The sequence below is a fragment of the Bombina bombina genome, chromosome 6 (genome assembly GCF_027579735.1).
Source record: "Bombina bombina isolate aBomBom1 chromosome 6, aBomBom1.pri, whole genome shotgun sequence".
Classification (NCBI taxonomy): Eukaryota; Metazoa; Chordata; class Amphibia; order Anura; family Bombinatoridae; genus Bombina; species Bombina bombina.
Genome location: NC_069504.1, coordinates 367,633,998 through 367,659,120, shown reverse-complemented (window position 1 = coordinate 367,659,120; position 25,123 = coordinate 367,633,998). Strand labels below are relative to the sequence as shown.

General features: G+C 40.9%; 1 protein-coding gene across 4 annotated transcripts in view; it reads left to right on the top strand.

Moving 5' to 3' along the window:
* Nucleotides 1-18,942: 18,942 nt before the first annotated feature.
* Nucleotides 18,943-25,123, top strand: part of HK3 (hexokinase 3) — a 160,641-nt gene continuing 154,460 nt past the window's right edge. Inside the window, exons 1-2 of one of the 4 annotated variants that reach the window (XM_053717047.1) lie at nt 18,943-19,053; nt 21,939-21,995. In XM_053717047.1, the coding sequence (XP_053573022.1) occupies nt 21,951-21,995 (45 nt within the window). In that variant the 5' untranslated portion in view covers nt 18,943-19,053; nt 21,939-21,950. Of the gene's footprint in view, nt 19,054-21,658; nt 21,746-21,938; nt 21,996-25,123 lie in introns of those variants that run through there. The other 3 variants (XM_053717049.1, XM_053717048.1, XM_053717050.1) reach the window with 3 other exon arrangements.

Genomic DNA, 25,123 nt, shown 5'->3' with positions numbered 1-25,123 from the left:
CCGGTTGTCTCCTCTCCCTGGAAGGCACACTCCGGCTGGGGAGGGAGGTCGATGCTCTCCCCTCCCTGTATCTGGGTCTGTCCCTGGGGATCTGGGCCGCCTGCCCAGCATCCCTGTAGGGCCGGTAGAGAGACTGCGGTCCCATCTCCACCTGCCTGCTGGGGGTCCTCCCAGGACCAGTCTATGAGGCCTGCTGCCTCTGGTATCTCTGGTTGGGGTTGGGGAAGGAGACCGGTTGTCTCTTCCCTCTGCACAGTATACTGCCGCTGGGGAGGGAGGTCGCTGCTCTCCTCTCCCTGTGGAACATGCTGCGGCTGGGGAGAGAGACCAGGTGTCCATACCCTCAAACTCCACAGTTGGCGTTCAAAGGCTCGTGCCGCTTCGTTCTCAGTAGCCAATTCCCGGATGAGGCGACTGACTACCTCCTGTGCAGGGTCTGGACCATATCGGACTAGCCGCCTCTTTACCTCTGGAACGAAATCAGCGCCCTCATAGCGACGGATTAGGTTGAGGTGCTCTTCACAGGGTTCTGACCAGTGTCTTGTCAGCTCCATGCTGCTGTAGGTAGGGACGCTGCGCAGTGGCTAGCGTTGCCCTCAATTACTCTCTTACGATACCAGTGCTGTTGTGGTGCTGCTCCTTGCGCTAGGACGCGATCCCACCGCTGCCGCCAAATGTTACGGTTGCCTCCAGGCTGGCTGGAAGTTGGACCGTAGAAAAGGATGCTCCTAGCGCTCACCAAAGGAGCAGCAGCACCGTAGACTCTATAACTGCTGCGTAGCCACCATAAGTAACGCAGACTCCACGAACCACCGCTGCTGGGCTGGTATCTCGCCGTCTGCTCTGCGCCCTGGACCCACGACCAGGCTCCAGTAGGTGAATCCAGGAACAAGAGCTCTTACAGGAGCTCAGTAGCTAAGGGAGTATACAGAGCATAGCAATCCCTGCAGTGATTATAGCTGGCCCCTACAAACATGAGTCAAAGCTGCAAGTTAGAGGGACAGAAATAGGTCTGATGTGCTGGAGCACACAGCCTCCTTTTTATTGAGGTTACATGCAAACAGGACACTCTCAGGGGGAGGCATAAAATCCCCCATCACACATTTGATATTAGATAGAGAGACACTCCCTTTGACAGGCCACAACATTTACTTCAGCAGATAACATTACACACAATAAAACAATGCAGTCCACCTTATCAATACTAGTCTGATTAGACAATGGGAAAGTTGATCACTAAACCTAATTAGAGCTAATCCCAGCAGACTTGTATTTAGAATAGGTTTCTTGAAGCTGAACAAAATTTAACTCTTAATGGCACACAATGAAACTGAACCAAGTGGGAGAAAGCCAGGGACAAGTCATTTCACAGGTCTGGGGACATAGTCTTAAAGGGGCATTGTTCACCAAAGTCACAATATGTCCCCAGACGGTTCTTAAAGGGCCATACACACCCAATAAAAGTTAATAGGTTTTCAGGGGCACAATCTTCCAGGGGCCATAGTCATGTGGAAGGAGGCTGGCAAATAGGCTTCTCCAAAATCCAGGGAAGCAGGGCAATTTTCCATTTAAAGGGCCAGTTACAAACAGCAGTTTGTAACATCGGTAATCTCTGACACAGCTCTTGCCTGCGCTAATCCCTTGTGGGAGACTAATAAACCTGTGATTTCAAATTACCCTGAATTTGTGGCCTCCTTTCGAAGGGTATTTGATGTTCCTACTCGCTCCTCCTCTGCTGCTAAACGACTCATGTCCATTCAGCAAGGTACGAGATATGTTGCTCAGTATGGCATTGAGTTCTGTACTCTTGCCGCAGAGGTAGGCTGGAACAATGAAGCACTTGTTGCCGCCTTCTTTCATGGGCTTTCAAATGCAATTAAAGACAAAGTTGCTGCCAGAGATTTACCAGAGGATCTCAAGGCTTTGGTGTCTTTTTTGATCCTAATTGACATCAGACTACGAGAGAGGCCCTCTTTCAAGGAGCACTTGCGGAAGCCTCCTGTTCCGTTGTCTCCTACGTGTTCATTTCCACCCATGCCTCCCTCTCCTCCCATGCCTCCTGGTCCCGAGTCACCAGGTACTGCTGAGCCGATGCAGTTGGGATTCACGCATCTCTCTGCGGATGAGAGGGCCTTTAGGAGGAGGGAGGGGCTCTGCCTCTATTGTGGGTTACAGGGCCACCTTTTGAAGTCTTGTCCTACACGGCCAGAACAACGCTCACACCTAAGGTTCTGTCGGGGGCAGACCTTGTGTGGTTTATCCTCATCCCCGGTACCGCTAAAGGAGAAACCTTTGGTCACGGTTGTCCTTTCCTGGGTGGACTTCTCCATAGTCACCCAGGCTCTATTTGACTCCAGTGCTGTTGGCTTTTTCATTGACAGTACTTTTGCATCAAAACACTCCATTTCATTTTTTCCTCGGTCCGTTTCATTTGCTATAGAGGCCCCTTCACCCCGCACTCATTACTCACAAGACCGCTCCATTATCCATGGCTGTTGGGGCTCTCCATTTTGAAACCCTTCAGTTCCAGGTGATAAATTCTTGGCATTTTCCAGTTGTTCTGGGTTATCCTTGGCTCCAAAAGCAAAATCCCAGTCTTGACTGGCGCAGGTTCGAAATGTTGTCATGGTCTCCGCAATGTATTTCCACTTGTCTTCGGAAACTAGTTAAAGTCTTGTGCACTTCTACGGTATCTCAATTGCCAGAGGAGTACCGAGAGTTCCTAGACGTTTTTGACAAGGTGCATGCCGGTACGTTGCCTTCTCACTGGTCTTACGATTGTGCCATAGACCTGCAACCCAGAGCCATTCCTCCTCAGGGCGAGGTTTACCCTCTGTCTGTTGGGGAGAATTGTGCTATGGAACAGTATGTTGCTGATGCTCTGTCACGGGAGATAATCCGCAAATCCTGCTCTCCTGCAGGGGCTGGCTTCTTCTTTGTGAAGAAAAAGGGTGGCGAGTTAAGACCATGCATCGATTATAGGGGTCTTAATTGTCTTACCATTAAGAATGCTTACCCTATTCCATTCATTACGGAACTCTTTGAGCACCTCAAGGGAGCTACGGTCTTTTTTAAACTTGATTTTAGAGGAGCGTACAATCTCGTTAGGATCCAGGAGGGCCACGAATGGAAAACAGCATTTAACACCAGGAGCGGCATTATGAATATCTTGTAATGCCCTTTGACCTATTTAATGCTCCTGCTGTTTTCCTGGAATTTATTAATGATATCCTACGAGATATGTTGCAACAGTATGTTGTGGTGTATTTAGACGACATCCTCATACACTCACCCACGCTTGAGGCTCATTGTTCTGATGTTACACGGGTTCTTCAGAGATTACGTGAGAACTGCCTGTTTTGTAAACTCGAGAAATGTGAGTTCCATCAGACTCAAGTAACCTTCCTAGGTTATGTTATCTCCATTGCAGGGTTTCTCCATGGATCCTCACAAGTTGTCTGCAGTTCTGCAGTGGCCACTGCCCAGTTGGTCTTTGGTCTATTCAACTTTTTTTTGTTTTCGCCAATTACTATAGAAAGTGTATTAAAAACTTTTATTCCTTGGTCAAACCTATCACAGACATGACCGTAAAGAGAATGATCCACTCCATTAGTCACCTACTGCCATTAAGGCCTTTGATAGTCTTAAGACTGATTTTGCTACCGCTCCAGTTCTGGCTCATCCTAAACCTGCCCTGCCTTTCATTCTTGAGGTCGATGCATCTGAAACTGGAGTAGGTGCCCTCTTGTCTCAACGTCCTACGCCTGACGGTTCCTTGCATCCATGCAGTTTCTTCTCTAAGAAATTGTCTCCAGCGGAGTGCAATTATGAAATTGGCGACAGGGAATTACTGGCCATAATTTTGGCACTCAAGGAATGGAGTCATCTTCTCGAGGGTACTAGCTTACCAGTGCTCATTCTTACTGACCACAAGAATTTAACTTATCTTTCTGAAGCAAAACGTCTGTCGCCCCAACAGGCCAGATGGGCGCTATATTTGTCTCGGTTTAATTATGTGGTCTCCTACCTGCCTGGTAGTAAGAATGTTAGGGCTGATGCCCTCTCTCGACAATTTTCGCCTCTGTTCAAGGAGGAGTCTGTACCTACTCCAGTTATATCTCCTGACCCTATTTTGGCTACCATACGTACTAATTTGACTTCTCCCTTGGGGAGGAGATCCTGGCTGCGCAAACCAATGCACCTCCTGAGAAACCTAGTGGTAAGTGTTTTGTTCCTGAGAATCTTCGAACTAAACTTTTGCAAACTTACCACTATCCTAAAGCCGCAGGTCACCCAGGCCAGAACCAAATGATTTGGTCTGTCACTCGACAATTCTGGTGGCTAGGTATTTGTTCTGATGTTGCTGCGTGTGTTGCCTCCTGCTCAGTTTGTGCACAGAATAAGACTCCTCAACGTCTTCCTGTGGGTCTTCTTCAACCTATTGCTAATGGTGAGTGTCCTTGGACACATCTTTCCATGGACTTCATTGTCGAGCTCCCTGTTTCCAATGGCAATACTGTTATCCTTATAGTGGTTGACCGTTTTTCTAAAATGTCACATTGCATTCCCTTAAAGAAGCTGCCCTACCGCTCAGGAGCTTGCTTCAATTTTTGCCCGGGAGGTCTTCCGTTTACATGGGTTACCCAAGGAGATAGTGTCGGACCGGGGTAGCCAGTTTGTCTCCAGATTTTGGCGTTCCTTTTGTGCTCAAATGGGTATCTAGCTTTCCTTCTCCTCTGCATATCACCCTGAATCCAATGGGGCTGCGGAACGGTTTAATCAAGCTCTGGAACAGTTCCTTCATTGCTATGTCTCAGATCACCACAATAATTGGTCTAAACTGTTACCTTGGACAGAGTTTTCTCATAATAGTGCTATTAATGCTTCCTCCAAGTTATCCCCATTCATGGCGAATTATGGGTTTCAACCATCTGGTTGCCCGATTCATTCATGTCTCAGGGTATTCCGGCTCTGGAGGAGCATCTCTGGCAACTCCGTTCCATGTGGGTGCAGATTCAGGATTGCCTTCATCGTTCTATGCAGCACCAAAAGTTCCAGGCTGATCGTAGGCATCTACCCACGACTTCCTACCAGGTTGGTGAGAGGGTTTGGCTGTCCTCCCACAACTTGAACCTTTGTGTGCCTTCCAATAAACTGGCTCCATGTTATGTTGGTCCTTTTTGAATACTCCGATGGGTCAATTCTGTGTTCTACGCTCTTGACCTTCCTCCTGCACAGCACATCTCAAATGTTTTTCATGTCTCCCTCTTGAAACCATTGGTTTGTAATCGATTTACCACTGCGTTGCCTCGTCCCCGTCTGTCATGTCTGAGGTCTTGTCCGTTTGTCTGTCCCTTTAAATTTGAAACCTTTATAAGGCTCCTTCTAACTAAATCCTGTGCTCTGTAATTTGATCCTTATGCTGAGTATCCTTGCTTGTGCTGAAGCAATCTACATGCTCTCCGGATCTCTACCTGAGCCTACTTACAAGAACTCACTAAAATCTATTTCCTGCAACTTTTTGTTATTTCTTATGCTTGCTACAAATACCTTTGTCTCCTCAGCATTTACTTAAGCTTTTAGGCTTACCGCTCACAGAATTCCGCTTACCGCTTTTCAGAATTCCTCTGCCATGCCTGTCAGCAGCTCCTCTGCTATACTCACAGCCTGCACTTCCTGTTTGGCGATACCGGACTCCAGGAAACTGCTGCTTTTCCTCTAGCAGAATCTTTCACCAGACCACAGGATTAAAGGTACTGAATATTCCTTTGGCATTACCATTTTGAAAGTGTTTTCTGGACTCAACAGGTTTTATTGCAAACTTGTATCTTATATGCTGTGAACTGAACTTATCATTGAAATCTGTGCCTATGTACATTCACTCCAGGAAAAGGCTGCATTTCTCATATATGTGACTCTATTTTCTGTGATACTCCTACAAGTGAACTGACTTATTAGCTTAAGTATAAATATCCTACCTATTCTTCAGTATTATATGCAAGCTTCATTTTTGTCTCACTCTTGCCTGTTAATCCTTATATACAGACACTAATATCCTTTTCTCCTGTTCAGCAAGTATTGGATTCAGCTTTCACTAATTGAGCTAATCCTTTCTGCAGAGTTGAGAATTCCTTTTTAACCCATACTGGGCCCTCAGTCTAGGATCAGAATAGGGGATTGTGACTTAACAGCCCCGATATTTGTGAGACTGAGTGGTAACCTAACCAATTCCCTGTATTGATTCTTACACCCTCCTATCTTTGTTGACAACCATGAAGAATATGAGGTCAGCAGCATTATTGACTCTCGTATGTCCAGGGGCCGTGTACAGTATTTGTTTCACTGGAGAGGTTACGGTCCAGAGGAGCGTTCATGTGTTCCTTCTACAGATGTTCATGCTCACACCCTCCTCCGTGCCTTCCGTGCCCATTTCCCCAATAAGCCTTTTGTCCTTCTGCGGGGGAGGAGTCGTTGAGGGGAGTGTACTGTCAGGGTTTTTCCCCTGCTTTGTTTGCCATATGCTGCTGGCAGCCATTTTACTCACCTCTTTACTGACTATGGTGCATAGTGTGTGATGCTGCTCATTTTCTGCATGCCCTTTTATGGCCAGACTGGTGTACATCATCCATGGGAGACAGGTTGCAGTCTCAGAATTGTGATGTCATCACTTATTATTTAAAGGGTCTCTGTTCAGTATGCTTTGCCCTTGCGGTGTCTCAGACCTGTTTGTGAGAGTTCCTGTGTATTACCTGGCTGTCTGATGTCCCTCCTGGTTCCTGATCCCTGGCTTGTTCCTGACTCTGCTGTTTTCCTTGTTCCCGATTCTGGCTCGTCTGACTACTAGTTTTGGCTCCTGACTCGGCTCATCTGACTATTCCCTTTGGCTCCTGACTCGGCTCGTCTAACTACCAGCTCTGGATTTGACTCCTGGCTTGTTATTTGACTTGTGGAGTTTTTATTATTTTTTGCTATTAATAAAGGTGTGATTATTTTTGCACTTCTCGTCTCAGTCTGATTCCTGGCACCCTGACAAAAACTCAGGTATTGGTGATCGTCTGCTAACCTGGTTTCGATCATATGTATCAGATCAATCACAATATGTCTCCATTTCTGACAGGGACTCCCTCCCTCTCCCAGTCATGTGTGGTGTTCCCCAAGGTTCTATTCTCGGCCCCTTACTATTCACATTATTTATAAATGATCTGCCTAATGTCTGCAAATCCTCAACTGTACACATGTACACAGACAACACAGTAATCTATGCAAGCAAATCCGATCTACCGAAACTTGAAGCAGAGCTCCAAGACAAGTTCACAGAAGTAGAAAAGTGGATCTCAAAAAACAAACTTTCACAATGATCTTTGGAACGGGACTTAAATTACACAAACTACAAAATTCCAATCTATGCATCAAAACAAAATCAAATTGCACACTGACCGCAGTCCACTCTTTCAAATACTTGGGTATGTTGTTAGACCCCAGTCTATCTTTTGGCCTCCATATAGAAAAACTTGCATCTAATCTTTATCCAAAACTAGGTGCCCTGTACAGAAACATATCCTGCCTCAGCCCTACAGTAAAGGAAAAGATTGTACAGCAAATGCTGATGCCAATCATTGATTATGGGGATGTAGTATATGCACCTGCACTGCAAACTCACCTAAATTAACTTAATTCATTGTATAACTCGTTCTGCCACTTTGTGCTACAATGTAATTACAGGACCCACCATTGTGACATGCTAAAAGAACTAAACTGGCTGTCGCTGGAATCCAGACGCACCCTCCACCTTTCCAGCCTTGTGTTTAAGAGCTTTTCTGGGAAGCTCCCACCCTACCTGAGCAGAATGCTCTCCCTGGCTATTCCTACCTCCTATAACCTCCAATCCAGTACCAGCACATTATTTAGTCTGCCTCAATACAAAAAGAAAGCAGCTGGATCCTCCTTTTTCCACAGAGCACCACAATTATGGAACAACCTCCCGCACACTTTCAAACCTTCCCCAAGCCTAAAATCCTTTAAGAGATTCCTCTCTACATATCTCAAAACAGTCATGGTTGATTATATATTTCCAACCTGTTCTATGTAAAATTTTGCATATATTCGGCTAGATTTAGAGCGTTGTCGGTAAGGACCCGCGTATCTAACGCTGGCTTTTTTCTGGCCGCACCTTTAAAATAACTCTGGTATTGAGAGTCCACAGAATGGCTGCGTTAGGCTCCAAAAAAGGAGCGTATAGCATATTTAACGCAACTTCAACTCTCGATACCAGAGTTGCTTACGGACGCGGCCAGCCTCAAAAACGTGCTCGTGCACGACTCCCCCATAGGAAACAATGGGGCTGTTTGAGCTGAAAAAAACCCTAACACCTGCAAAAAAGCCGCGTTCAGCTCCTAACGCAGCCCCATTGTTTCCTATGGGGAAACACTTCCTACGTCTGCACCTAACACCCTAACATGTACCCCGAGTCTAAACACCCCTAACCTTACACTTATTAACCCCTATTCAGCCGCCCCCGCTATCGCTGACCCCTGTATATTATTTTTAACCCCTAATCTGCCGCTCCGTAAACCGCCGCTACTTACATTATCCCTATGTACCCCTAATCTGCTGCCCCTAACACCGCCGACCCCTATATTATATTTATTAACCCCTAATCTGCCCCCCACAACGTCGCCTCCACCTGCCTACACTTATTAACCCCTAATCTGCCGAGCGGACCGCACCGCTATTATTATAAAGTTATTAACCCCTAATCCGCCTCACTAACTCTATAATAAATAGTATTAACCCCTAATCTGCCCTCACTAACTCTATAATAAATAGTATTAACCCCTAATCTGCCCTCTGCAGACACCTAACTTCAATTATTAACCCCTAATCTGCCGACTGGAGCTCACCGCTATTCTAATAAATTTATTAACCCCTAAAGCTAAGTCTAACCCTAACACTAACACCCCCCTAAGTAAAATATAATTTTAATCTAACGAAATTAATTAACTCTTCTTAAATAAATTATTCCTATTTAAAGCTAAATACTTACCTGTAAAATAAATCCTAATATAGCTACAATATAAATTATAATGATATTATAGCTATTTTAGGATTAATATTTATTTTACAGGTAACTTTGTATTTATTTTAACCAGGTACAATAGCTATTAAATAGTTAAGAACTATTTAATAGCTAAAATAGTTAAAATAATTACAAATTTACCTGTAAAATAAATCCTAAGTTACAATTAAACCTAACACTACACTATCAATAAATTAAATAAAATACCTATAATTATCTACAATTAAACCTAACACTACACTATCAATAAATAATTAAATACAATTCCTACAAATAAATACAATGAAATAAACTAACTAAAGTACAAAAAATAAAAAAGAACTAAGTTACAAAAAATAAAAAAATATTTACAAACATTAGAAATATATTACAACAATTTAAAACTAATTACACCTACTCTAAGCCCCCTAATAAAATAACAAAGACCCCCAAAATAAAAAAATGCCCTACCCTATTCTAAATTACTACAGTTCAAAGCTCTTTTACCTTACCAGCCCTGAACAGGGCCCTTTGCGGGGCATGCCCCAAGAAGTTCAGCTCTTTTTCCTGTAAAAAAAAACATACAATACCCGCCCCCCAACATTACAACCCACCACCCACATACCCCTAATCTAATCCAAACCCTCCTTAAATAAACCTAACACTAAGCCCCTGAAGATCTCCATACCTTGAGTCGTCTTCACCCAGCCGAGCCAAATTCTTCATCCAAGCGGAGCAAGAAGAGGTCCTCCATCCGGTAGAAGTCTTCATCCAAGCGGGGCAGAAGAGGTCTTCCATCCGATTGAAGTCTTCATCCAAGCAGCATCTTCTATCGTCATCCATCCGGAGCGGAGTGGCAGCATCCTGAAGACCTCCGACGCGGAACATCCATCCTGGCCGACGACTGAACGACGAATGACGGTTCCTTTAAATGACGTCATCCAAGATGGCGTCCCTCGAATTCCGATTGGCTGATAGGATTCTATCAGCCAATCGGAAATTAAGGTAGGAATATTCTGATTGGCTGATGGAATCAGCCAATCAGAATCAAGTTCAATCCGATTGGCTGATCCAATCAGCCAATCAGATTGAGCTCGCATTCTATTGGCTGTTCCGATCAGCCAATAGAATGCAAGCTCAATCTGATTGGCTGATTGGATCAGCCAATCGGATTTAACTTGATTCTGATTGGCTGACTCCATCAGCCAATCAGAATATTCCTACCTTAATTCCGATTGGCTGATAGAATCCTATCAGCCAATCGGAATTCGAGGGACGCCATCTTGGATGACGTCATTTAAAGGAACCGTCATTCGTCTTTCAGTCGTCGGCCAGGATGGTAGTTCCGCGTCGGAGGTCTTCAGGATGCTGCAGCTCCGCTCCGGATGGATGACGATAGAAGATGCCGCTTGGATGAAGACTTCAATCGGATGGAAGACCTCTTCTGCCCCGCTTGGATGAAGACTTCTACCGGATGGAGGACCTCTTCTTGCTCCGCTTGGATGAAGAATTTGGCTCGGCTGGGTGAAGACGACTCAAGGTAGGGAGAACTTCAGGGGCTTAGTGTTAGGTTTATTTAAGGGGGGTTTGGGTTAGATTAGGGGTATGTGGGTGGTGGGTTGTAATGTTGGGGGGGGGGGTATTGTATGTTTTTTTTTACAGGCAAAAGAGCTGAACTTCTTGGGACATGCCCCGCACAGGGCCCTGTTCAGGGCTGGTAAGGTAAAAGAGCTTTGAACTTTAGTAATTTAGAATAGGGTAGGGCATTTTTTTATTTTGGGGGGCTTTGTTATTTTATTAGGGGGCTTAGAGCAGGTGTAATTAGTTTAAAATTGTTGTAATATATTTCTAATGTTTGTAAATATTTTTTTATTTCTTTCATGTAATTAGCAAGAGTCCATGAGCTAGTGACGTATGGGATATACATTCCTACCAGGAGGGGCAAAGTTTCCCAAACCTCAAAATGCCTATAAATACACCCCTCACCACACCCACAAATCAGTTTTACAAACTTTGTCTCCTATGGAGGTGGTGAAGTAAGTTTGTGCTAGATTCTACGTTGATATGCGCTCCGCAGCAGGTTGGAGCCCGGTTTTCCTCTCAGCGTGCAGTGAATGTCAGAGGGATGTGAAGAGAGTATTGCCTATTTGAATTCAATTATCTCCTTCTACGGGGTCTATTTCATAGGTTCTGTGTTATCGGTCGTAGAGATTCATCTCTTACCTCCCTTTTCAGATCGACGATATACTCTTATATATACCATTACCTCTGCTGATTCTCGTTTCAGTACTGGTTTGGCTTTCTACTTCATGTAGATGAGTGTCCTGGGGTAAGTAAGTCTTATTTTTGTGACACTCTAAGCTATGGTTGGGCACTTTTATATAAAGTTCTAAATATATGTGTTTAAACATTTATTTGCCTTGATTCAGGATGCTCAACGTTCCTTATTTCAAACAGTCAGTTTCATATTTGGGATAATGCATATGAATAAATCAATTTTTTTCTTACCTTAAAATTTGACTTTTTTCCCTGTGGGCTGTTAGGCTCGCGGGGGCTGAAAATGCTTCATTTTATTGCGTCATTCTTGGCGCAGACTTTTTTGGCGCAAAAAAATTTTTTCTTTGTTTCCGGCGTCATACGTGTCACCGGAAGTTGCATCATTTTTTTACGTTTTTTTGCGCCAAAAGTGTTGGCGTTACCGGATGTGGCGTCATTTTTGGCGCCAAAAGCATTTAGGCGCCAAATAATGTGGGCGTCTTTTTTGGCGCTAAAAATTATGGACGTCACTATTGTCTCCACATTATTTAAGTCTCATTGTTTATTGCTTCTGGTTGCTAGAAGCTTGTTCACTGGCATTTTTTCCCATTCCTGAAACTGTCATTTAAGGAATTTGATCAATTTTGCTTCATATGTTGTTTTTTCTATTACATATTGCAAGATGTCCCAGATTGACCCTGAGTCAGAAGATACTTCTGGAAAATCGCTGCCTGCTTCTGGATCTACCAAAGTTAAGTGTATTTGCTGTAAACTTGTGGTATCTGTTCCTCCAGCTGTTGTTTGTAATGAATGTCATGACAAACTTGTTAATGCAGATAATATTTCCTTTAGTAATGTTACATTACCTGTTGTTGTTCCATCAACATCTAATGCTCAGAGTGTTCCTGTTAACATAAGAGATTTTGTTTCTAAATCCATTAAGAAGGCTATGTCTGTTATTCCTCCTTCTAGTAAACGTAAAAGGTCTTTTAAAACTTCTCATTTTTCAGATGAATTTTTAAATGAACATCATCATTCTGATTCTGATAATGATTCCTCTGGTTCAGAGGATTCTGTTTCAGAGGTTGATGCTGATAAATCTTCATATTTGTTCAAAATGGAATTTATTCGTTCTTTACTTAAAGAGGTCTTAATTGCATTAGAAATAGAGGATTCTGGTCCTCTTGATACTAAATCTAAACGTTTAAATAAGGTTTTTAAATCTCCTGTAGTTATTCCAGAAGTTTTTCCTGTCCCTGATGCTATTTCTGAAGTAATCTCCAGGGAATGGAATAATTTGGGTAATTCATTTACTCCTTCTAAACGTTTTAAGCAATTATATCCTGTGCCATCTGACAGATTAGAGTTTTGGGACAAAATCCCTAAAGTTGATGGGGCTATCTCTACTCTTGCTAAACGTACTACTATTCCTACGGCAGATAGTACTTCCTTTAAAGATCCTTTAGATAGGAAAATTGAATCCTTTCTAAGAAAAGCTTACTTATGTTCAGGTAATCTTCTTAGACCTGCTATATCTTTAGCGGATGTTGCTGCAGCTTCAACTTTTTGGTTAGAAGCTTTAGCGCAACAAGTAACAGATCATAATTCTCATAGCATTGTTAATCTTCTTCAACATGCTAATAATTTTATTTGTAATGCCATCTTTGATATCATTAGGGTCGATGTCAGGTATATGTCTCTAGCTATTTTAGCTAGAAGAGCTTTATGGCTTAAAACTTGGAATGCTGATATGTCTTCTAAGTCAACTTTGCTTTCCCTTTCTTTCCAGGGTAATACATTATTTGGTTCACAGTTGGATTCTATTATATCAACTGTTACTGGAGGAAAAGGAACTTTTTTACCACAGGATAAAAAATCTAAAGGTAAATTTAGGTCTAATAATCGTTTTCGTTCCTTTCGTCACAATAAGGAACAAAAGCCTGATCCTTCACCCTCAGGAGCGGTATCAGTTTGGAAACCATCTCCAGTCTGGAATAAATCCAAGTCTTTTAGAAAACCAAAGCCAGCTCCCAAGTCCACATGAAGGTGCGGCCCTCATTCCAGCCCAGCTGGTAGGGGGCAGATTACGATTTTTCAAAGAAATTTGGATCAATTCAATTCACAATCTTTGGATTCAGAACATTGTTTCAGAAGGGTACAGAATTGGCTTCAAGATAAGGCCTCCTGCAAGAAGATTTTTTCTTTCCCGTGTCCCAGTAAATCCAGCGAAGGCTAAAGCATTTCTGAAATGTGTTTCAGATCTAGAGTTGGCTGGAGTAACTTTACCAGTTCCAGTTCTGGAACAGGGGCTGGGGTTTTACTCAAATCTCTTCATTGTACCAAAGAAGGAGAATTCCTTCAGACCAGTTCTGGATTTAAAAATATTGAATCGTTATGTAAGGATACCAACATTCAAAATGGTAACTATAAGGACTATCCTGCCTTTTGTTCAGCAAGGGCATTATATGTCCACAATAGATTTACAGGATGCATATCTGCATATTCCGATTCATCCAGATCACTATCAGTTTCTGAGATTCTCTTTCTTAGACAAGCATTACCAGTTTGTGGCTCTGCCATTTGGCCTAGCAACAGCTCCAAGGATTTTTACAAAGGTTCTCGGTGCCCTTCTGTCTGTAATCAGAGAACAGGGTATTGTGGTATTTCCTTATTTGGATGATATCTTGGTACTTGCTCAGTCTTCACTTTTAGCAGAATCTCATACGAATCAACTTCTTCGAGAACATGGTTGGAGGATCAATTTACCAAAGAGTTCATTGATTCCTCAGACAAGGGTAACCTTTTTAGGTTTCCAGATAGATTCAGTGTCCATGACTCTGTCGCTGACAGAAAAAAGACGTCTGAAATTGGTTTCAGCTTGTCGAAACCTTCAGTCTCAATCATTCCCTTCGGTAGCCTTATGCATGGAAATTCTAGGTCTTATGACTGCTGCATCGGACGCGATCCCCTTTGCTCGTTTTCACATGCGACCTCTTCAGCTTTGTATGCTGAACCAGTGGTGCAGGGATTACACAAAGATATCTCAATTGATATCTTTAAAACCGATTGTACGACACTCTCTGACGTGGTGGACAGATCACCATCGTTTAGTTCAGGGGGCTTCTTTTGTTCTTCCAACCTGGACTGTGATTTCAACAGATGCAAGTCTGACAGGTTGGGGAGCTGTTTGGGGGTCTCTGACAGCACAAGGGGTTTGGGAATCTCAGGAGGTGAGATTACCAATCAATATTTTGGAACTCCGTGCAATTTTCAGAGCTCTTCAGTCATGGCCTCTTCAAAAGAGAGAATTGTTCATTTGTTTTCAGACAGACAATGTCACAACTGTGGCATATATCAATCATCAAGGAGGGACTCACAGTCCTCTGGCTATGAAAGAAGTATCTCGAATACAGGTATTGGCGGAATCCAGCTCCTGTCTAATTTCTGCGGTTCATATCCCAGGTATAGACAATTGGGAAGCGGATTATCTCAGTCGCCAAACGTTACATCCGGGCGAATGGTCTCTTCACCCAGAGGTTTTTCTTCAGATTGTTCAAATGTGGGGACTTCCAGAAATAGATCTGATGGCTTCTCATCTAAACAAGAAACTTCCCAGGTATCTGTCCAGATCCAGAGATCCTCAGGCGGAAGCAGTGGATGCATTGTCACTTCCTTGGAAGTATCATCCTGCCTATATCTTTCCGCCTCTAGTTCTTCTTCCGAGAGTAATTTCCAAGATTCTGAAGGAATGCTCGTTTGTTCTGCTGGTGGCTCCAGCATGGCCTCACAGGTTTTGGTATGCGGATCTTGTCCGGATGGCCTCTTCCCAACCGTGGACTCTTCCGTTAAGACCAGACCTTCTGTCGCAAGGTCCTTTTTTCCATCAGGATCTCAAATCCTTAAATTTGAAGGTATGGAGATTGAACACTTGATTCTTAGTCAAAGAGGTTTCTCTGACTCTGTGATTAATACTATGTTACAGGCTCGTAAATCTGTATCTAGGAAGATATATTATCGAGTCTGGATGTCTTACATTTCTTGGTGTCTTTCTCATCATTTTTCCTGGCATTCTTTTAGAATTCCGAGAATTTTACAGTTTCTTCAGGATGGTTTGGATAAAGGTTTGTCTGCAAGTTCCTTGAAAGGACAAATCTCTGCTCTTTCTGTTCTTTTTCACAGAAAGATTGCTAATCTTCCTGATATTCATTGTTTTGTACAAGCTTTGGTTCGTATAAAGCCTTTTATTAAGTCAATTTCTCCTTCTTGGAGTTTGAATTTGGTTCTGGGGGCTCTTCAAGCTCCTCCTTTTGAACCTATGCATTCACTGGACATTAAACTACTTTCTTGGAAAGTTTTGTTTCTTTTGGCCATCTCTTCTGCTAGAAGAGTTTCTGAATTATCTGCTCTTTCTTGTGAGTCTCCTTTTCTGACTTTTCATCAGGATAAGGCGGTGTTGCGAACTTCTTTTAAATTTTTACCTAAGGTTGTGAATTCTAACAACATTAGTAGAGAAATTGTGGTTCCTTCATTGTGTCCTAATCCTAAGAATTCTAAGGAGAGATCTTTGCATTCTTTGGATGTAGTTAGAGCTTTGAAATATTATGTTGAAGCTACTAAGAATTTCCGAAAGACTTCTAGTCTATTTGTTATCTTTTCCGGTTCTAGGAAAGGTCAGAAGGCCTCTGCCATTTCTTTGGCATCTTGGTTGAAATCTTTAATTCATCATGCTTATGTTGAGTCGGGTACAACTCCACCTCAAAGGATTACAGCTCATTCTACTAGGTCAGTTTCTACTTCCTGGGCGTTTAGGAATGAAGCTTCGGGTGATTAGATTTGCAAAGCAGCAACTTGGTCTTCTTTGCATACTTTTACTAAATTCTACCATTTTGATGTATTTTCTTCTTCTGAAGCAGTTTTTGGTAGAAAAGTACTTCAGGCAGCTGTTTCAGTTTGATTCTTCTGCTTATAATTTCAGTTTTTTTCATTATAAGATTTAAACTTTATTTTGGGTGTGGATTATTTTCAGCGGAATTGGCTGTCTTTATTTTATCCCTCCCTCTCTAGTGACTCTTGCGTGGAAGATCCACATCTTGGGTATTCATTATCCCATACGTCACTAGCTCATGGACTCTTGCTAATTACATGAAAGAAAACATAATTTATGTAAGAACTTACCTGATAAATTCATTTCTTTCATATTAGTCCATGAGGCCCACCCTTTTTTGTGGTGGTTATGATTTTTTTTGTATAAAGCACAATTATTCCAATTCCTTATTTTTTATGCTTTTGCACTTTTGTCTTATCACCCCACTTCTTGGCTATGCGTTAAACTGATTTGTGGGTGTGGTGAGGGGTGTATTTATAGGCATTTTGAGGTTTGGGAAACTTTGCCCCTCCTGGTAGGAATGTATATCCCATACGTCACTAGCTCATGGACTCTTGCTAATATGAAAGAAATTAATTTATCAGGTAAGTTCTTACATAAATTATGTTTTTTTGTAACTTAGTTCTTTTTTATTTTTTGTACTTTAGTTAGTTTATTTCATTGTATTTATTTGTAGGAATTGTATTTAATTTATTTATTGATAGTGTAGTGTTAGGTTTAATTGTAGATAATTATAGGTATTTTATTTAATTTATTTATTGATAGTGTAGTGTTAGGTTTAATTGTAACTTAGGTTAGGATTTATTTTACAGGTAAATTTGTAATTATTTTAACTATTTTAGCTATTAAATAGTTCTTAACTATTTAATAGCTATTGTACCTGGTTAAAATAAATACAAAGTTACCTGTAAAATAAATATTAATCCTAAAATAGCTATAATATAAATATAATTTATATTGTAGCTATATTAGGATTTATTTTACAGGTAAGTATTTAGCTTTAAATAGGAATAATTTATTTAAGAAGAGTTAATTAATTTCGTTAGATTAAAATTATATTTAACTTAGGGGGGTGTTAGTGTTAGACTTAGCTTTAGGGGTTAATACATTTATTAGAATAGCGGTGAGCTCCAGTCGGCAGATTAGGGGTTAATAATTTAAATTAGGTGTCGGCGATGTTAGGGAGGGCAGATTAGGGGTTAATACTATTTATTATAGGGTTAGTGAGGCGGATTAGGGGTTAATAACTTTATTATAGTAGCGGTGCGGTCCGCTTGGCAGATTAGGGGTTAATAAGTGTAGGCAGGTGGAGGCGACGTTGAGGGGGGCAGATTAGGGGTTAATAAATATAATATAGGGGTCGGCGGTGTTAGGGGCAGCAGATTAGGGGTACATAGCTATAATGTTGGTGGCGGCTCTTTGCGGTCAGCAGATTAGGGGTTAATTATTGTAGGTAGCTGGCTGCGACGTTGTGGGGGGCAGGTTAGGGTTAATAAATATAATATAGGGGTCGGCGGTGTTAGGGGCAGCAGATTAGGGGTACATAAGTATAACGTAGGTGGCGGTCGGCAGATTAGGGGTTAAAAAAATTTAATCGAGTGTCGGCGATGTGGGGGGGCCTCGGTTTAGGGGTACATAGGTAGTTTATGGGTGTTAGTGTACTTTAGAGCACAGTAGTTAAGAGCTTTATAAACCGGCGTTAGCCCAGAAAGCTCTTAACTACTGACTTTTTTCTGCGGCTGGAGTTTTGTCGTTAGATTTCTAACGCTCACTTCAGACACGACTCTAAATACCGGAGCTAGAAAGATCCCATTGAAAAGATAGTATACGCAATTGACGTAAGGGGATCTGCGGTATGGAAAAGTCGCGGCTGAAAAGTGAGCGTTAGACCCTTTTTTGAATGACTCCAAATACCGGCGGTAGCCTAAAACCAGCGTTAGGAGCCTCTAATGCTGGTTTTCACGGCTACCGCCAAACTCCAAATCTAGGCCATTGTGTATTACTATTGTTTTTGTATTTTATTGTACCCTATTGTATCAATGCAATGTTTTGTGGACCCAGGACATACTTGAAACCAAGATAAATCTCAATATATCCTTCCTGGTAAAATATTTTTAAAATAAATAAATAAATAATAAAAAAAATTCCAGCAATTGAGAAATATATTTGTGAGTGTATTCCTCTATATGCAGACTGTATCACTTAAACATGTTTATGTCTAGTCAGCAGCGGATCTACTCAACAGAAGAACCTTGCACAACAGAAGTAACTCAGTAGCAAGCAATAGTAGTTATATATCTGCTTCTCTATATAATGAATTTGAAGGTAGATAGATAATATGACCCTGCAACTTGCACTAATAAAAGGCTCAGCTGCATTAGTATTGTACACATTATGCACACTCCTATGTACCGTATAATGGCTTCTATGCCCCAACAGACCATGGACCCTGGTGCTACTGCACCTGCTGCATCAATAGTAGTTTCACCCCTTGCTAGGAGCAGCAAGCTATGGGTGCCCATTTTACAAAGAGCAATATGCTATGTGTGTACTTGTAAGGTCAATGTGGTATTCTTTGTACTTGAAGGAGGGAAGTGTCTTAACTGTGTTTTCTGCTCTCAGCTTTACAATTACTTCCACTATACTTTAGTTTTGTGAAGCAGGCAGTGTTACAGCTGCAACTTTGAGTTGGTTCCTGCTTTTGCTGCCAGGATTAAAGGAGGAGTTGGTTAACTCCTATAGTACAAGAGGAGGAGAGAAAGGAATATGATGAAAGGAGGGTATACAGTATCACAGATGCAGAGAAAGGGAACCTTTTACATAGAAAGTAACCAGGTCCTGCAGTACTTATATTCAGGTATGTAGATCAGAATTGTTAGTCTGTGGGATATTATTTATATGTGTTAACTGCACTGTACAGACAGGGAAGGAAATATATGCATTCCACTGCCCATGGCAAGTTAACTTTATTAGTATGTGGAGCAGTGCCTGTGCCAACATCATTTCACAATCTCAAACTTGGAAAACATACAAATGTAAAGGAGACTTTCATTCTAGTACATTATAGAGAGTACAATGACTTCACGCTGAAATCTCTTTGTTTGCCAAGTACATGCAGTGATTAGTCATTACACAAAATACTGTACTTTTAAAGAGTACAGGAAAGAAAATACACTGCAATGTACACATATGGCTTGTTGATATACAGTATATAGTATGTTTGGGGAGTATAATGCAAAGGAAATATTGTATTTATTATTATATTTATTATTATTTATAATGACAAATTAGGGAGTGAGACAGTGTACAAGATTTATTGCAGAAAAAAACATCTTTAAAGGGACATGAAACCCACCTTTTTTCTTTCATGATTTAGAAAGAGCATGCCATTCTAAACAACTTTCTAATTTCATTCCATTATCTAATTTGTTTTACTCTCTTGATATTCTTTGCTGAAAAGCATATCTAGATAGGCTCAGTAGCTGCTGATTGGTTCCTGCACATAGAAGCCTCATGTGATTGGCTCACCCATGTGCATTGTTTTTTCTTAAACTAAGGATATCTAAAAAATGAAGCAAAATAAATAATAGAAGTAAATTGTAATGTTGTTTAAATTTGTATTCTCTATCTGAATCATGAAAGAACATTTTTGGGTTTAGTGTCCCTTTAATGTCATTTATAGACAGGTGATAATATATTTAGCAGATTTTCTGTTGTGGTTGACTGTGATTCACTTTTGAATTGTACAGAGTTGGCTTTTGGATCACATAGAAAAATAAGGTTTTTGCTGTTCAGTGTTATCTTTTGTCACTTGATAAATAAAAGAAAGTAAAAAATGTTGCTCACCAGAGAAACAGATGTAGTAGCATTACAATGGTTATATGTTTATGTTGGTTGAGCTTAAAGGGATATAACATAAACGTGTTCTTTTGTGATTCAGACAGAACAAACCTTTTTTTAAAAAGTTACCAATTTACTTCTATTATTAAATTTGCTTCGTCCCCATGATATTCTGTGTTGAAGAGATACCTAGGTAGGCCTCTGGAGCACTTTATGGCAGGAAATAGTGCTGCCATCTAGTGCTCTTGCAAATTGATTACATTTTTGCAAATCTGTGGCCAAATAGTGCTCCAGAAATGGGCCGGCTCCTAAGCATACGTCCCTGCTTTTCAACAAAAGATACCAAGAGAATGAAGAAAATTTGATACTAGAAGCAAATTAGAAAGATGGTTAAATTTGCATGCTTTATCTGAAACATGAAAGAAAAAATGTGGGTTTCATATCCATTTATCAATGACAGGTTTCACTGTCACTGATTATATTACCAAGTTCAGAGCAGCACATACTCAATGGCACTTCCTCTGTGTTTTATGTATTTATTTTATTTGGATTGTGACAGTGACAGTGACAGGTAGGCGAATCATGTAAAAATCTTAAACAGGAAAGTGGACAAAGTTTGCAGTACTGACTGCCTGTAAAACAGGATACCACTTATCACAGGCTGAGGAACTCTTCATATCATTATCCCTTGTGTAAACACTTGTGATGATGCTTATGATTGCAGCAGCAAATAAACCTATAATAACTGCTTTTAATTATTGTAATTAGAAAAGGCAGAGGGTTCTATTTATCAAGGTCTGGCGGACCTGATCCGACACTGCTCGCCGTATTCAGCATTACACCAGCAGCTCACAAGAGTGGCTGGTGCAACACCGCCCCCTGCAGACTCGCGGCCAATTGGCCTCCAGCAGGGGGGTGTCAATCAACCCGATCGTACTCGATCAGGTTGATTTCCGGCGATATCTGTCCACCTGCTCAGAGGAGGCGGACAGGTTATGGAGCAGCGGTCTTTGTGACCGCTGCTTCATAACTGCTGTTTCTGGCGAGTCTGATGACTCGCCAGAAACACGGCCCTTCAAGCTCCGTACGGAGCTTGATAAATATGGGCCATAGTGTGCTAAAAGAGTATGCACCCCGAGTGGCACTGAAAATGAATAGGCATGGAAGTTATTTTAGCTTTTGTTCTGTCTCAGCTGAGTGCGTCTCTCTTTTTATATAAAAACATACATTTAAAATAAAATAGGCTTTACTTGACAATATCCCTTTAAGCTTTGTCTTAGAAAAATATAAAATCTCATGAATTATTGCAGATACTGATGGAGTACACAAAATGTGAGATGACATGCATTTTACTGCATATTTTTATGTGAAACAAAATTAGTTTTGTAATTGAAAACGCAATCTACTATTGACAAAGCAGACTGTGTTGAATTTGCTGTGGCTTTTATATAAAAAGAGAAATAAAAAATAAAAAAAACTTGCGTAATTTTGGATTCTTCTTTGTCTGTGACTTTAGTTATGTATTTAGAAATAACTGCCAGGAACTGAAATTATGTTTCATATTATGAAATTTGAGCATGTTCCTCATTTATACAAATGAGTGCACTGCAAGATCAAGCCTAGCTTTATTGATTTTGCACTTCTGACACAGGACATTTATTTATGAATTCCTCAGTTGCTAGTTGATAACATCCTGCTGAGAATCTGAGGTGGGGGGTGTTTTATTATTATTTTCTTAAACTATATCAGGGAAAAAAAATAAATCATAACACTTTTTATGAAAATCATCTTCTATGAGTGGTGGAAATGTTGGTTGTTGGTTCACTACACATTATCTACATTTGAATGTCCTCTTTTACAATTTCCCCTTCTTTCATATTAATTGTGTGTTCATTCTGTCAGAAGCATTAAGAGATGACCAACCATGCAAATGAACAGACGAGGCACCTTGAAAATCTGGTAAGTTGAAACTAGAGACTTTTTTTAGTAGCCTAGATTCACTCACTATGGAGAGAGCTCACTAGTCATGTACACCAAGTGATTTATGTTATTCTGCTGAGCTAACTTACTGAAGCATGTTTTTGTAGTGATATTTCACATTGGGAAACTACACATTTAGTGAATATATAGTTTATTATAGCATTACTATTTACTGAACTTCACAGCTAGTGTATATTGAATAAATAATTTAATTTGCATGGACTCACATATTTTGCAGTAAATTAAGTTAATTACAATTTGTGTTAAAATAAACAAATGTTTGTACTTTATTATATTGCTGTAATCCACACATAAAGTAGATACACTTATTCTGTGTATTGCCAACTAAGGCTATATTATGCAAAGTATTGTAAACAATGAACAATAATTATCCAGAAGCATGATCTTACCTTGAATGATTGCATAGTAATCCTACCTAACTTGGCACAGAAAGTATTTCTGAAACAGAAAACTACAAATTGGGACTAGGGTTGCCACCTCAGCCATTTTTTCCTGGACACTTATGAGTTACACATGCTGCAGGGTGTGCAGAGGGCAACATGCACTGCGCACCTAAACAGCACACAAAAAGTGACCCTGGACAACACTATACATGTTCCTCCCTGCACAACCTGCAGCATGTGTAACGCATAAGTGTCCAGGAAAACATGGCTGAGGTGGCAACACTAGTTGGGACCCATCACTGGGTCGCAACACCATATTTATTGTGTGTGTGTTTTAGTAGAGTGTGTGTGGTAGGAGAGTATGTGGTGTGTGTGTTGTAGGAGAGTGTGTGGGGTGTGTGTTGTAGGAGAGTGTGTGGGGTGTGTGTTGTAGGACAGTGTGTGGTGCGTGTACTGTAGAAGAGTGTGTGTGTATGTGTTGTAGGAGAGTTTGTGTGGTGCGTGTACTGTAGAAGAGTGTGTGTGTGTGTTGTAGGAGAGTTTGTGTGGTGCGTGTACTGTAGGAGAGTATGTGTGTGTGTTGTAGGACAGTGTGTGGTGCGTGTACTGTAGAAGTGTGTGTGTTGTAGGAGAGTTTGTGTGGTGCATGTACTATAGGAGAGTGTGTGTGTTGTAGGAGAGTGTGTTGTGTGTTATAGGAGAGTGTGTGTGGTAGGAGAGTGTGGTGCGTTTACTGTAGAAGAGTGTGTGTGTGTTGTAGGAGAGTTTGTGTGGTGTGTGTACCGTAGGAGAGTGTGTTGTGTGTTATAGGAGAGTGTGTGTGGTAGGAGAGTGTGGTGCGTTTACTGTAGAAGAGTGTGTGTGTGTTGTAGGAGAGTTTGTGTGGTGTGTGTACTGTAGGAGAGTGTGTGCATTGTAGGAGAGTTTGTGTGTGTGTGTTGTAGGAGAGTGTGTACTGTGTGTGCTGTATGAGAGTGAGAGTGTGTGTGAAGTGCGTGCTGTATGAGAGTGTGTGTTTGTTGTTACCTTTAACAACACTTTCAAGTTTGACTACAAAATGACAGCTATCTTGTTGTATATTACTTCAGAAATGTTCACACCAAACATAAAAATAGGGTCACAAAGGTATGTGGTATCGGGTCTTGGGGAAAAAAGTTTGAAGAACCCTGCATTACAATAACTGAGTGGCAATATTTTGTAAGGATACACCAAGGGGTTAATTACAATATATCAGTGATTTACATCCCAAATAGTTTTTTGCTTTCCACCCTAATTGGTTGTTGAGTTTGTCAGGTGATCTCAATGGAAAATGTATTAATTTGTTTAATAAATTAAACTAAATGCAGTGAATGCCTTTTCAACATAAAGACTCCAGAAAAGGCTTTTTTTGTGTTTTCGAAATTGAAACTGGGAAGTCACATAAAAATGACAGATACAATAGTCCATTTACACCTCTTAAAGTGATGGTAAATCCTATCGTTTTTTAAATTCTATGTTTACGAGTGCTATAAATAAAAGGGACATTAAGTCATGAAGTATAAAAAATGTCATAGTGAAAGTTCCTTTATTTGCCTGTAGTGGTGAGGTGGAGTTTCCACCTCTTAGCCATAATGCCGATCGGCAAGCATGGCTATTGGCTAAGAGGTGAAAACATTACCTCATTGAAAAATAGCATTTTGCCATGGGCGGAGGCGCTCAGCTGGGCATTAACTGCAGGCATATAAAGGAACTTTAAAGAGGTTATTTGAACAGAGCTTTACTGTAACCTTAAAGTGAGTGATGGAAAATTCTAGCATTTTTGAAGAGCTAGGGTTTACCAGTGTTACAAATAAAGAGGACTTTAAGTCATGAAGTCTAAAATACTTCATGCTGACAATTCTTTATTTGCCTGCATCTGACCACGACACAATGCTATTTTTTTCGAGAGGTGATGTTGCCACCTCTTAGCCAACAGCCGTGTGGGCCAATCAGCATTATGCCGGATAGCTAGCACGCTATTGGCTAAAATATTTTTCTGCCATGGGGGCCTAAGGTGCTGAGCATGGCATACACTACAGGCAAATAAAGGAACTTTCAATAAAAAGTTTTTTATACTTCATGACTGAAACCCCCTTTATTTATAGCACTAGTACATCCTAGCAATTCATAAACGCTAAGATTTACCATCACTTTAAGGTTACAGTTAAATACAAATCCATCCTCACCACTGCTTAACCATCCAAATGCTATTTGTATCTTGGCATCATGGGCATATTTAAATAGTAACATCAGGACTCCAACATCTACAAACTCTTTAGTAATCTCTTAAAGTGAATTTTAGATTCTAAGTCACACTCGCACTGTCGTGATTGTCAGTACAGATTAAACATTCACGTTAAGAGATTATGCCACATTATTTGTAGATGTTGGGGTCCTGATGTAACTTATTCTGCAGATCCCTTTAGCTGTATAGTTATCACATAGTAAACACATATACATAGGTAAATGTGTGCCCTGTCCACTGCAGACACCAATGCAAAAGGGATGAATAGAGCTTTAATGAATCAATACCATGTATGTTAATACAATGCTACAATTTCTCCTGTGTTTTGCACCTGTGCAAAATAATAGAATATTGAGAAATAGTCTTGACATAGATGCAAATATGTTAAAAATATTTTTTTTACGGCTTTATCAAGTGCCTAGAGGTGTCTAATTTGAAAA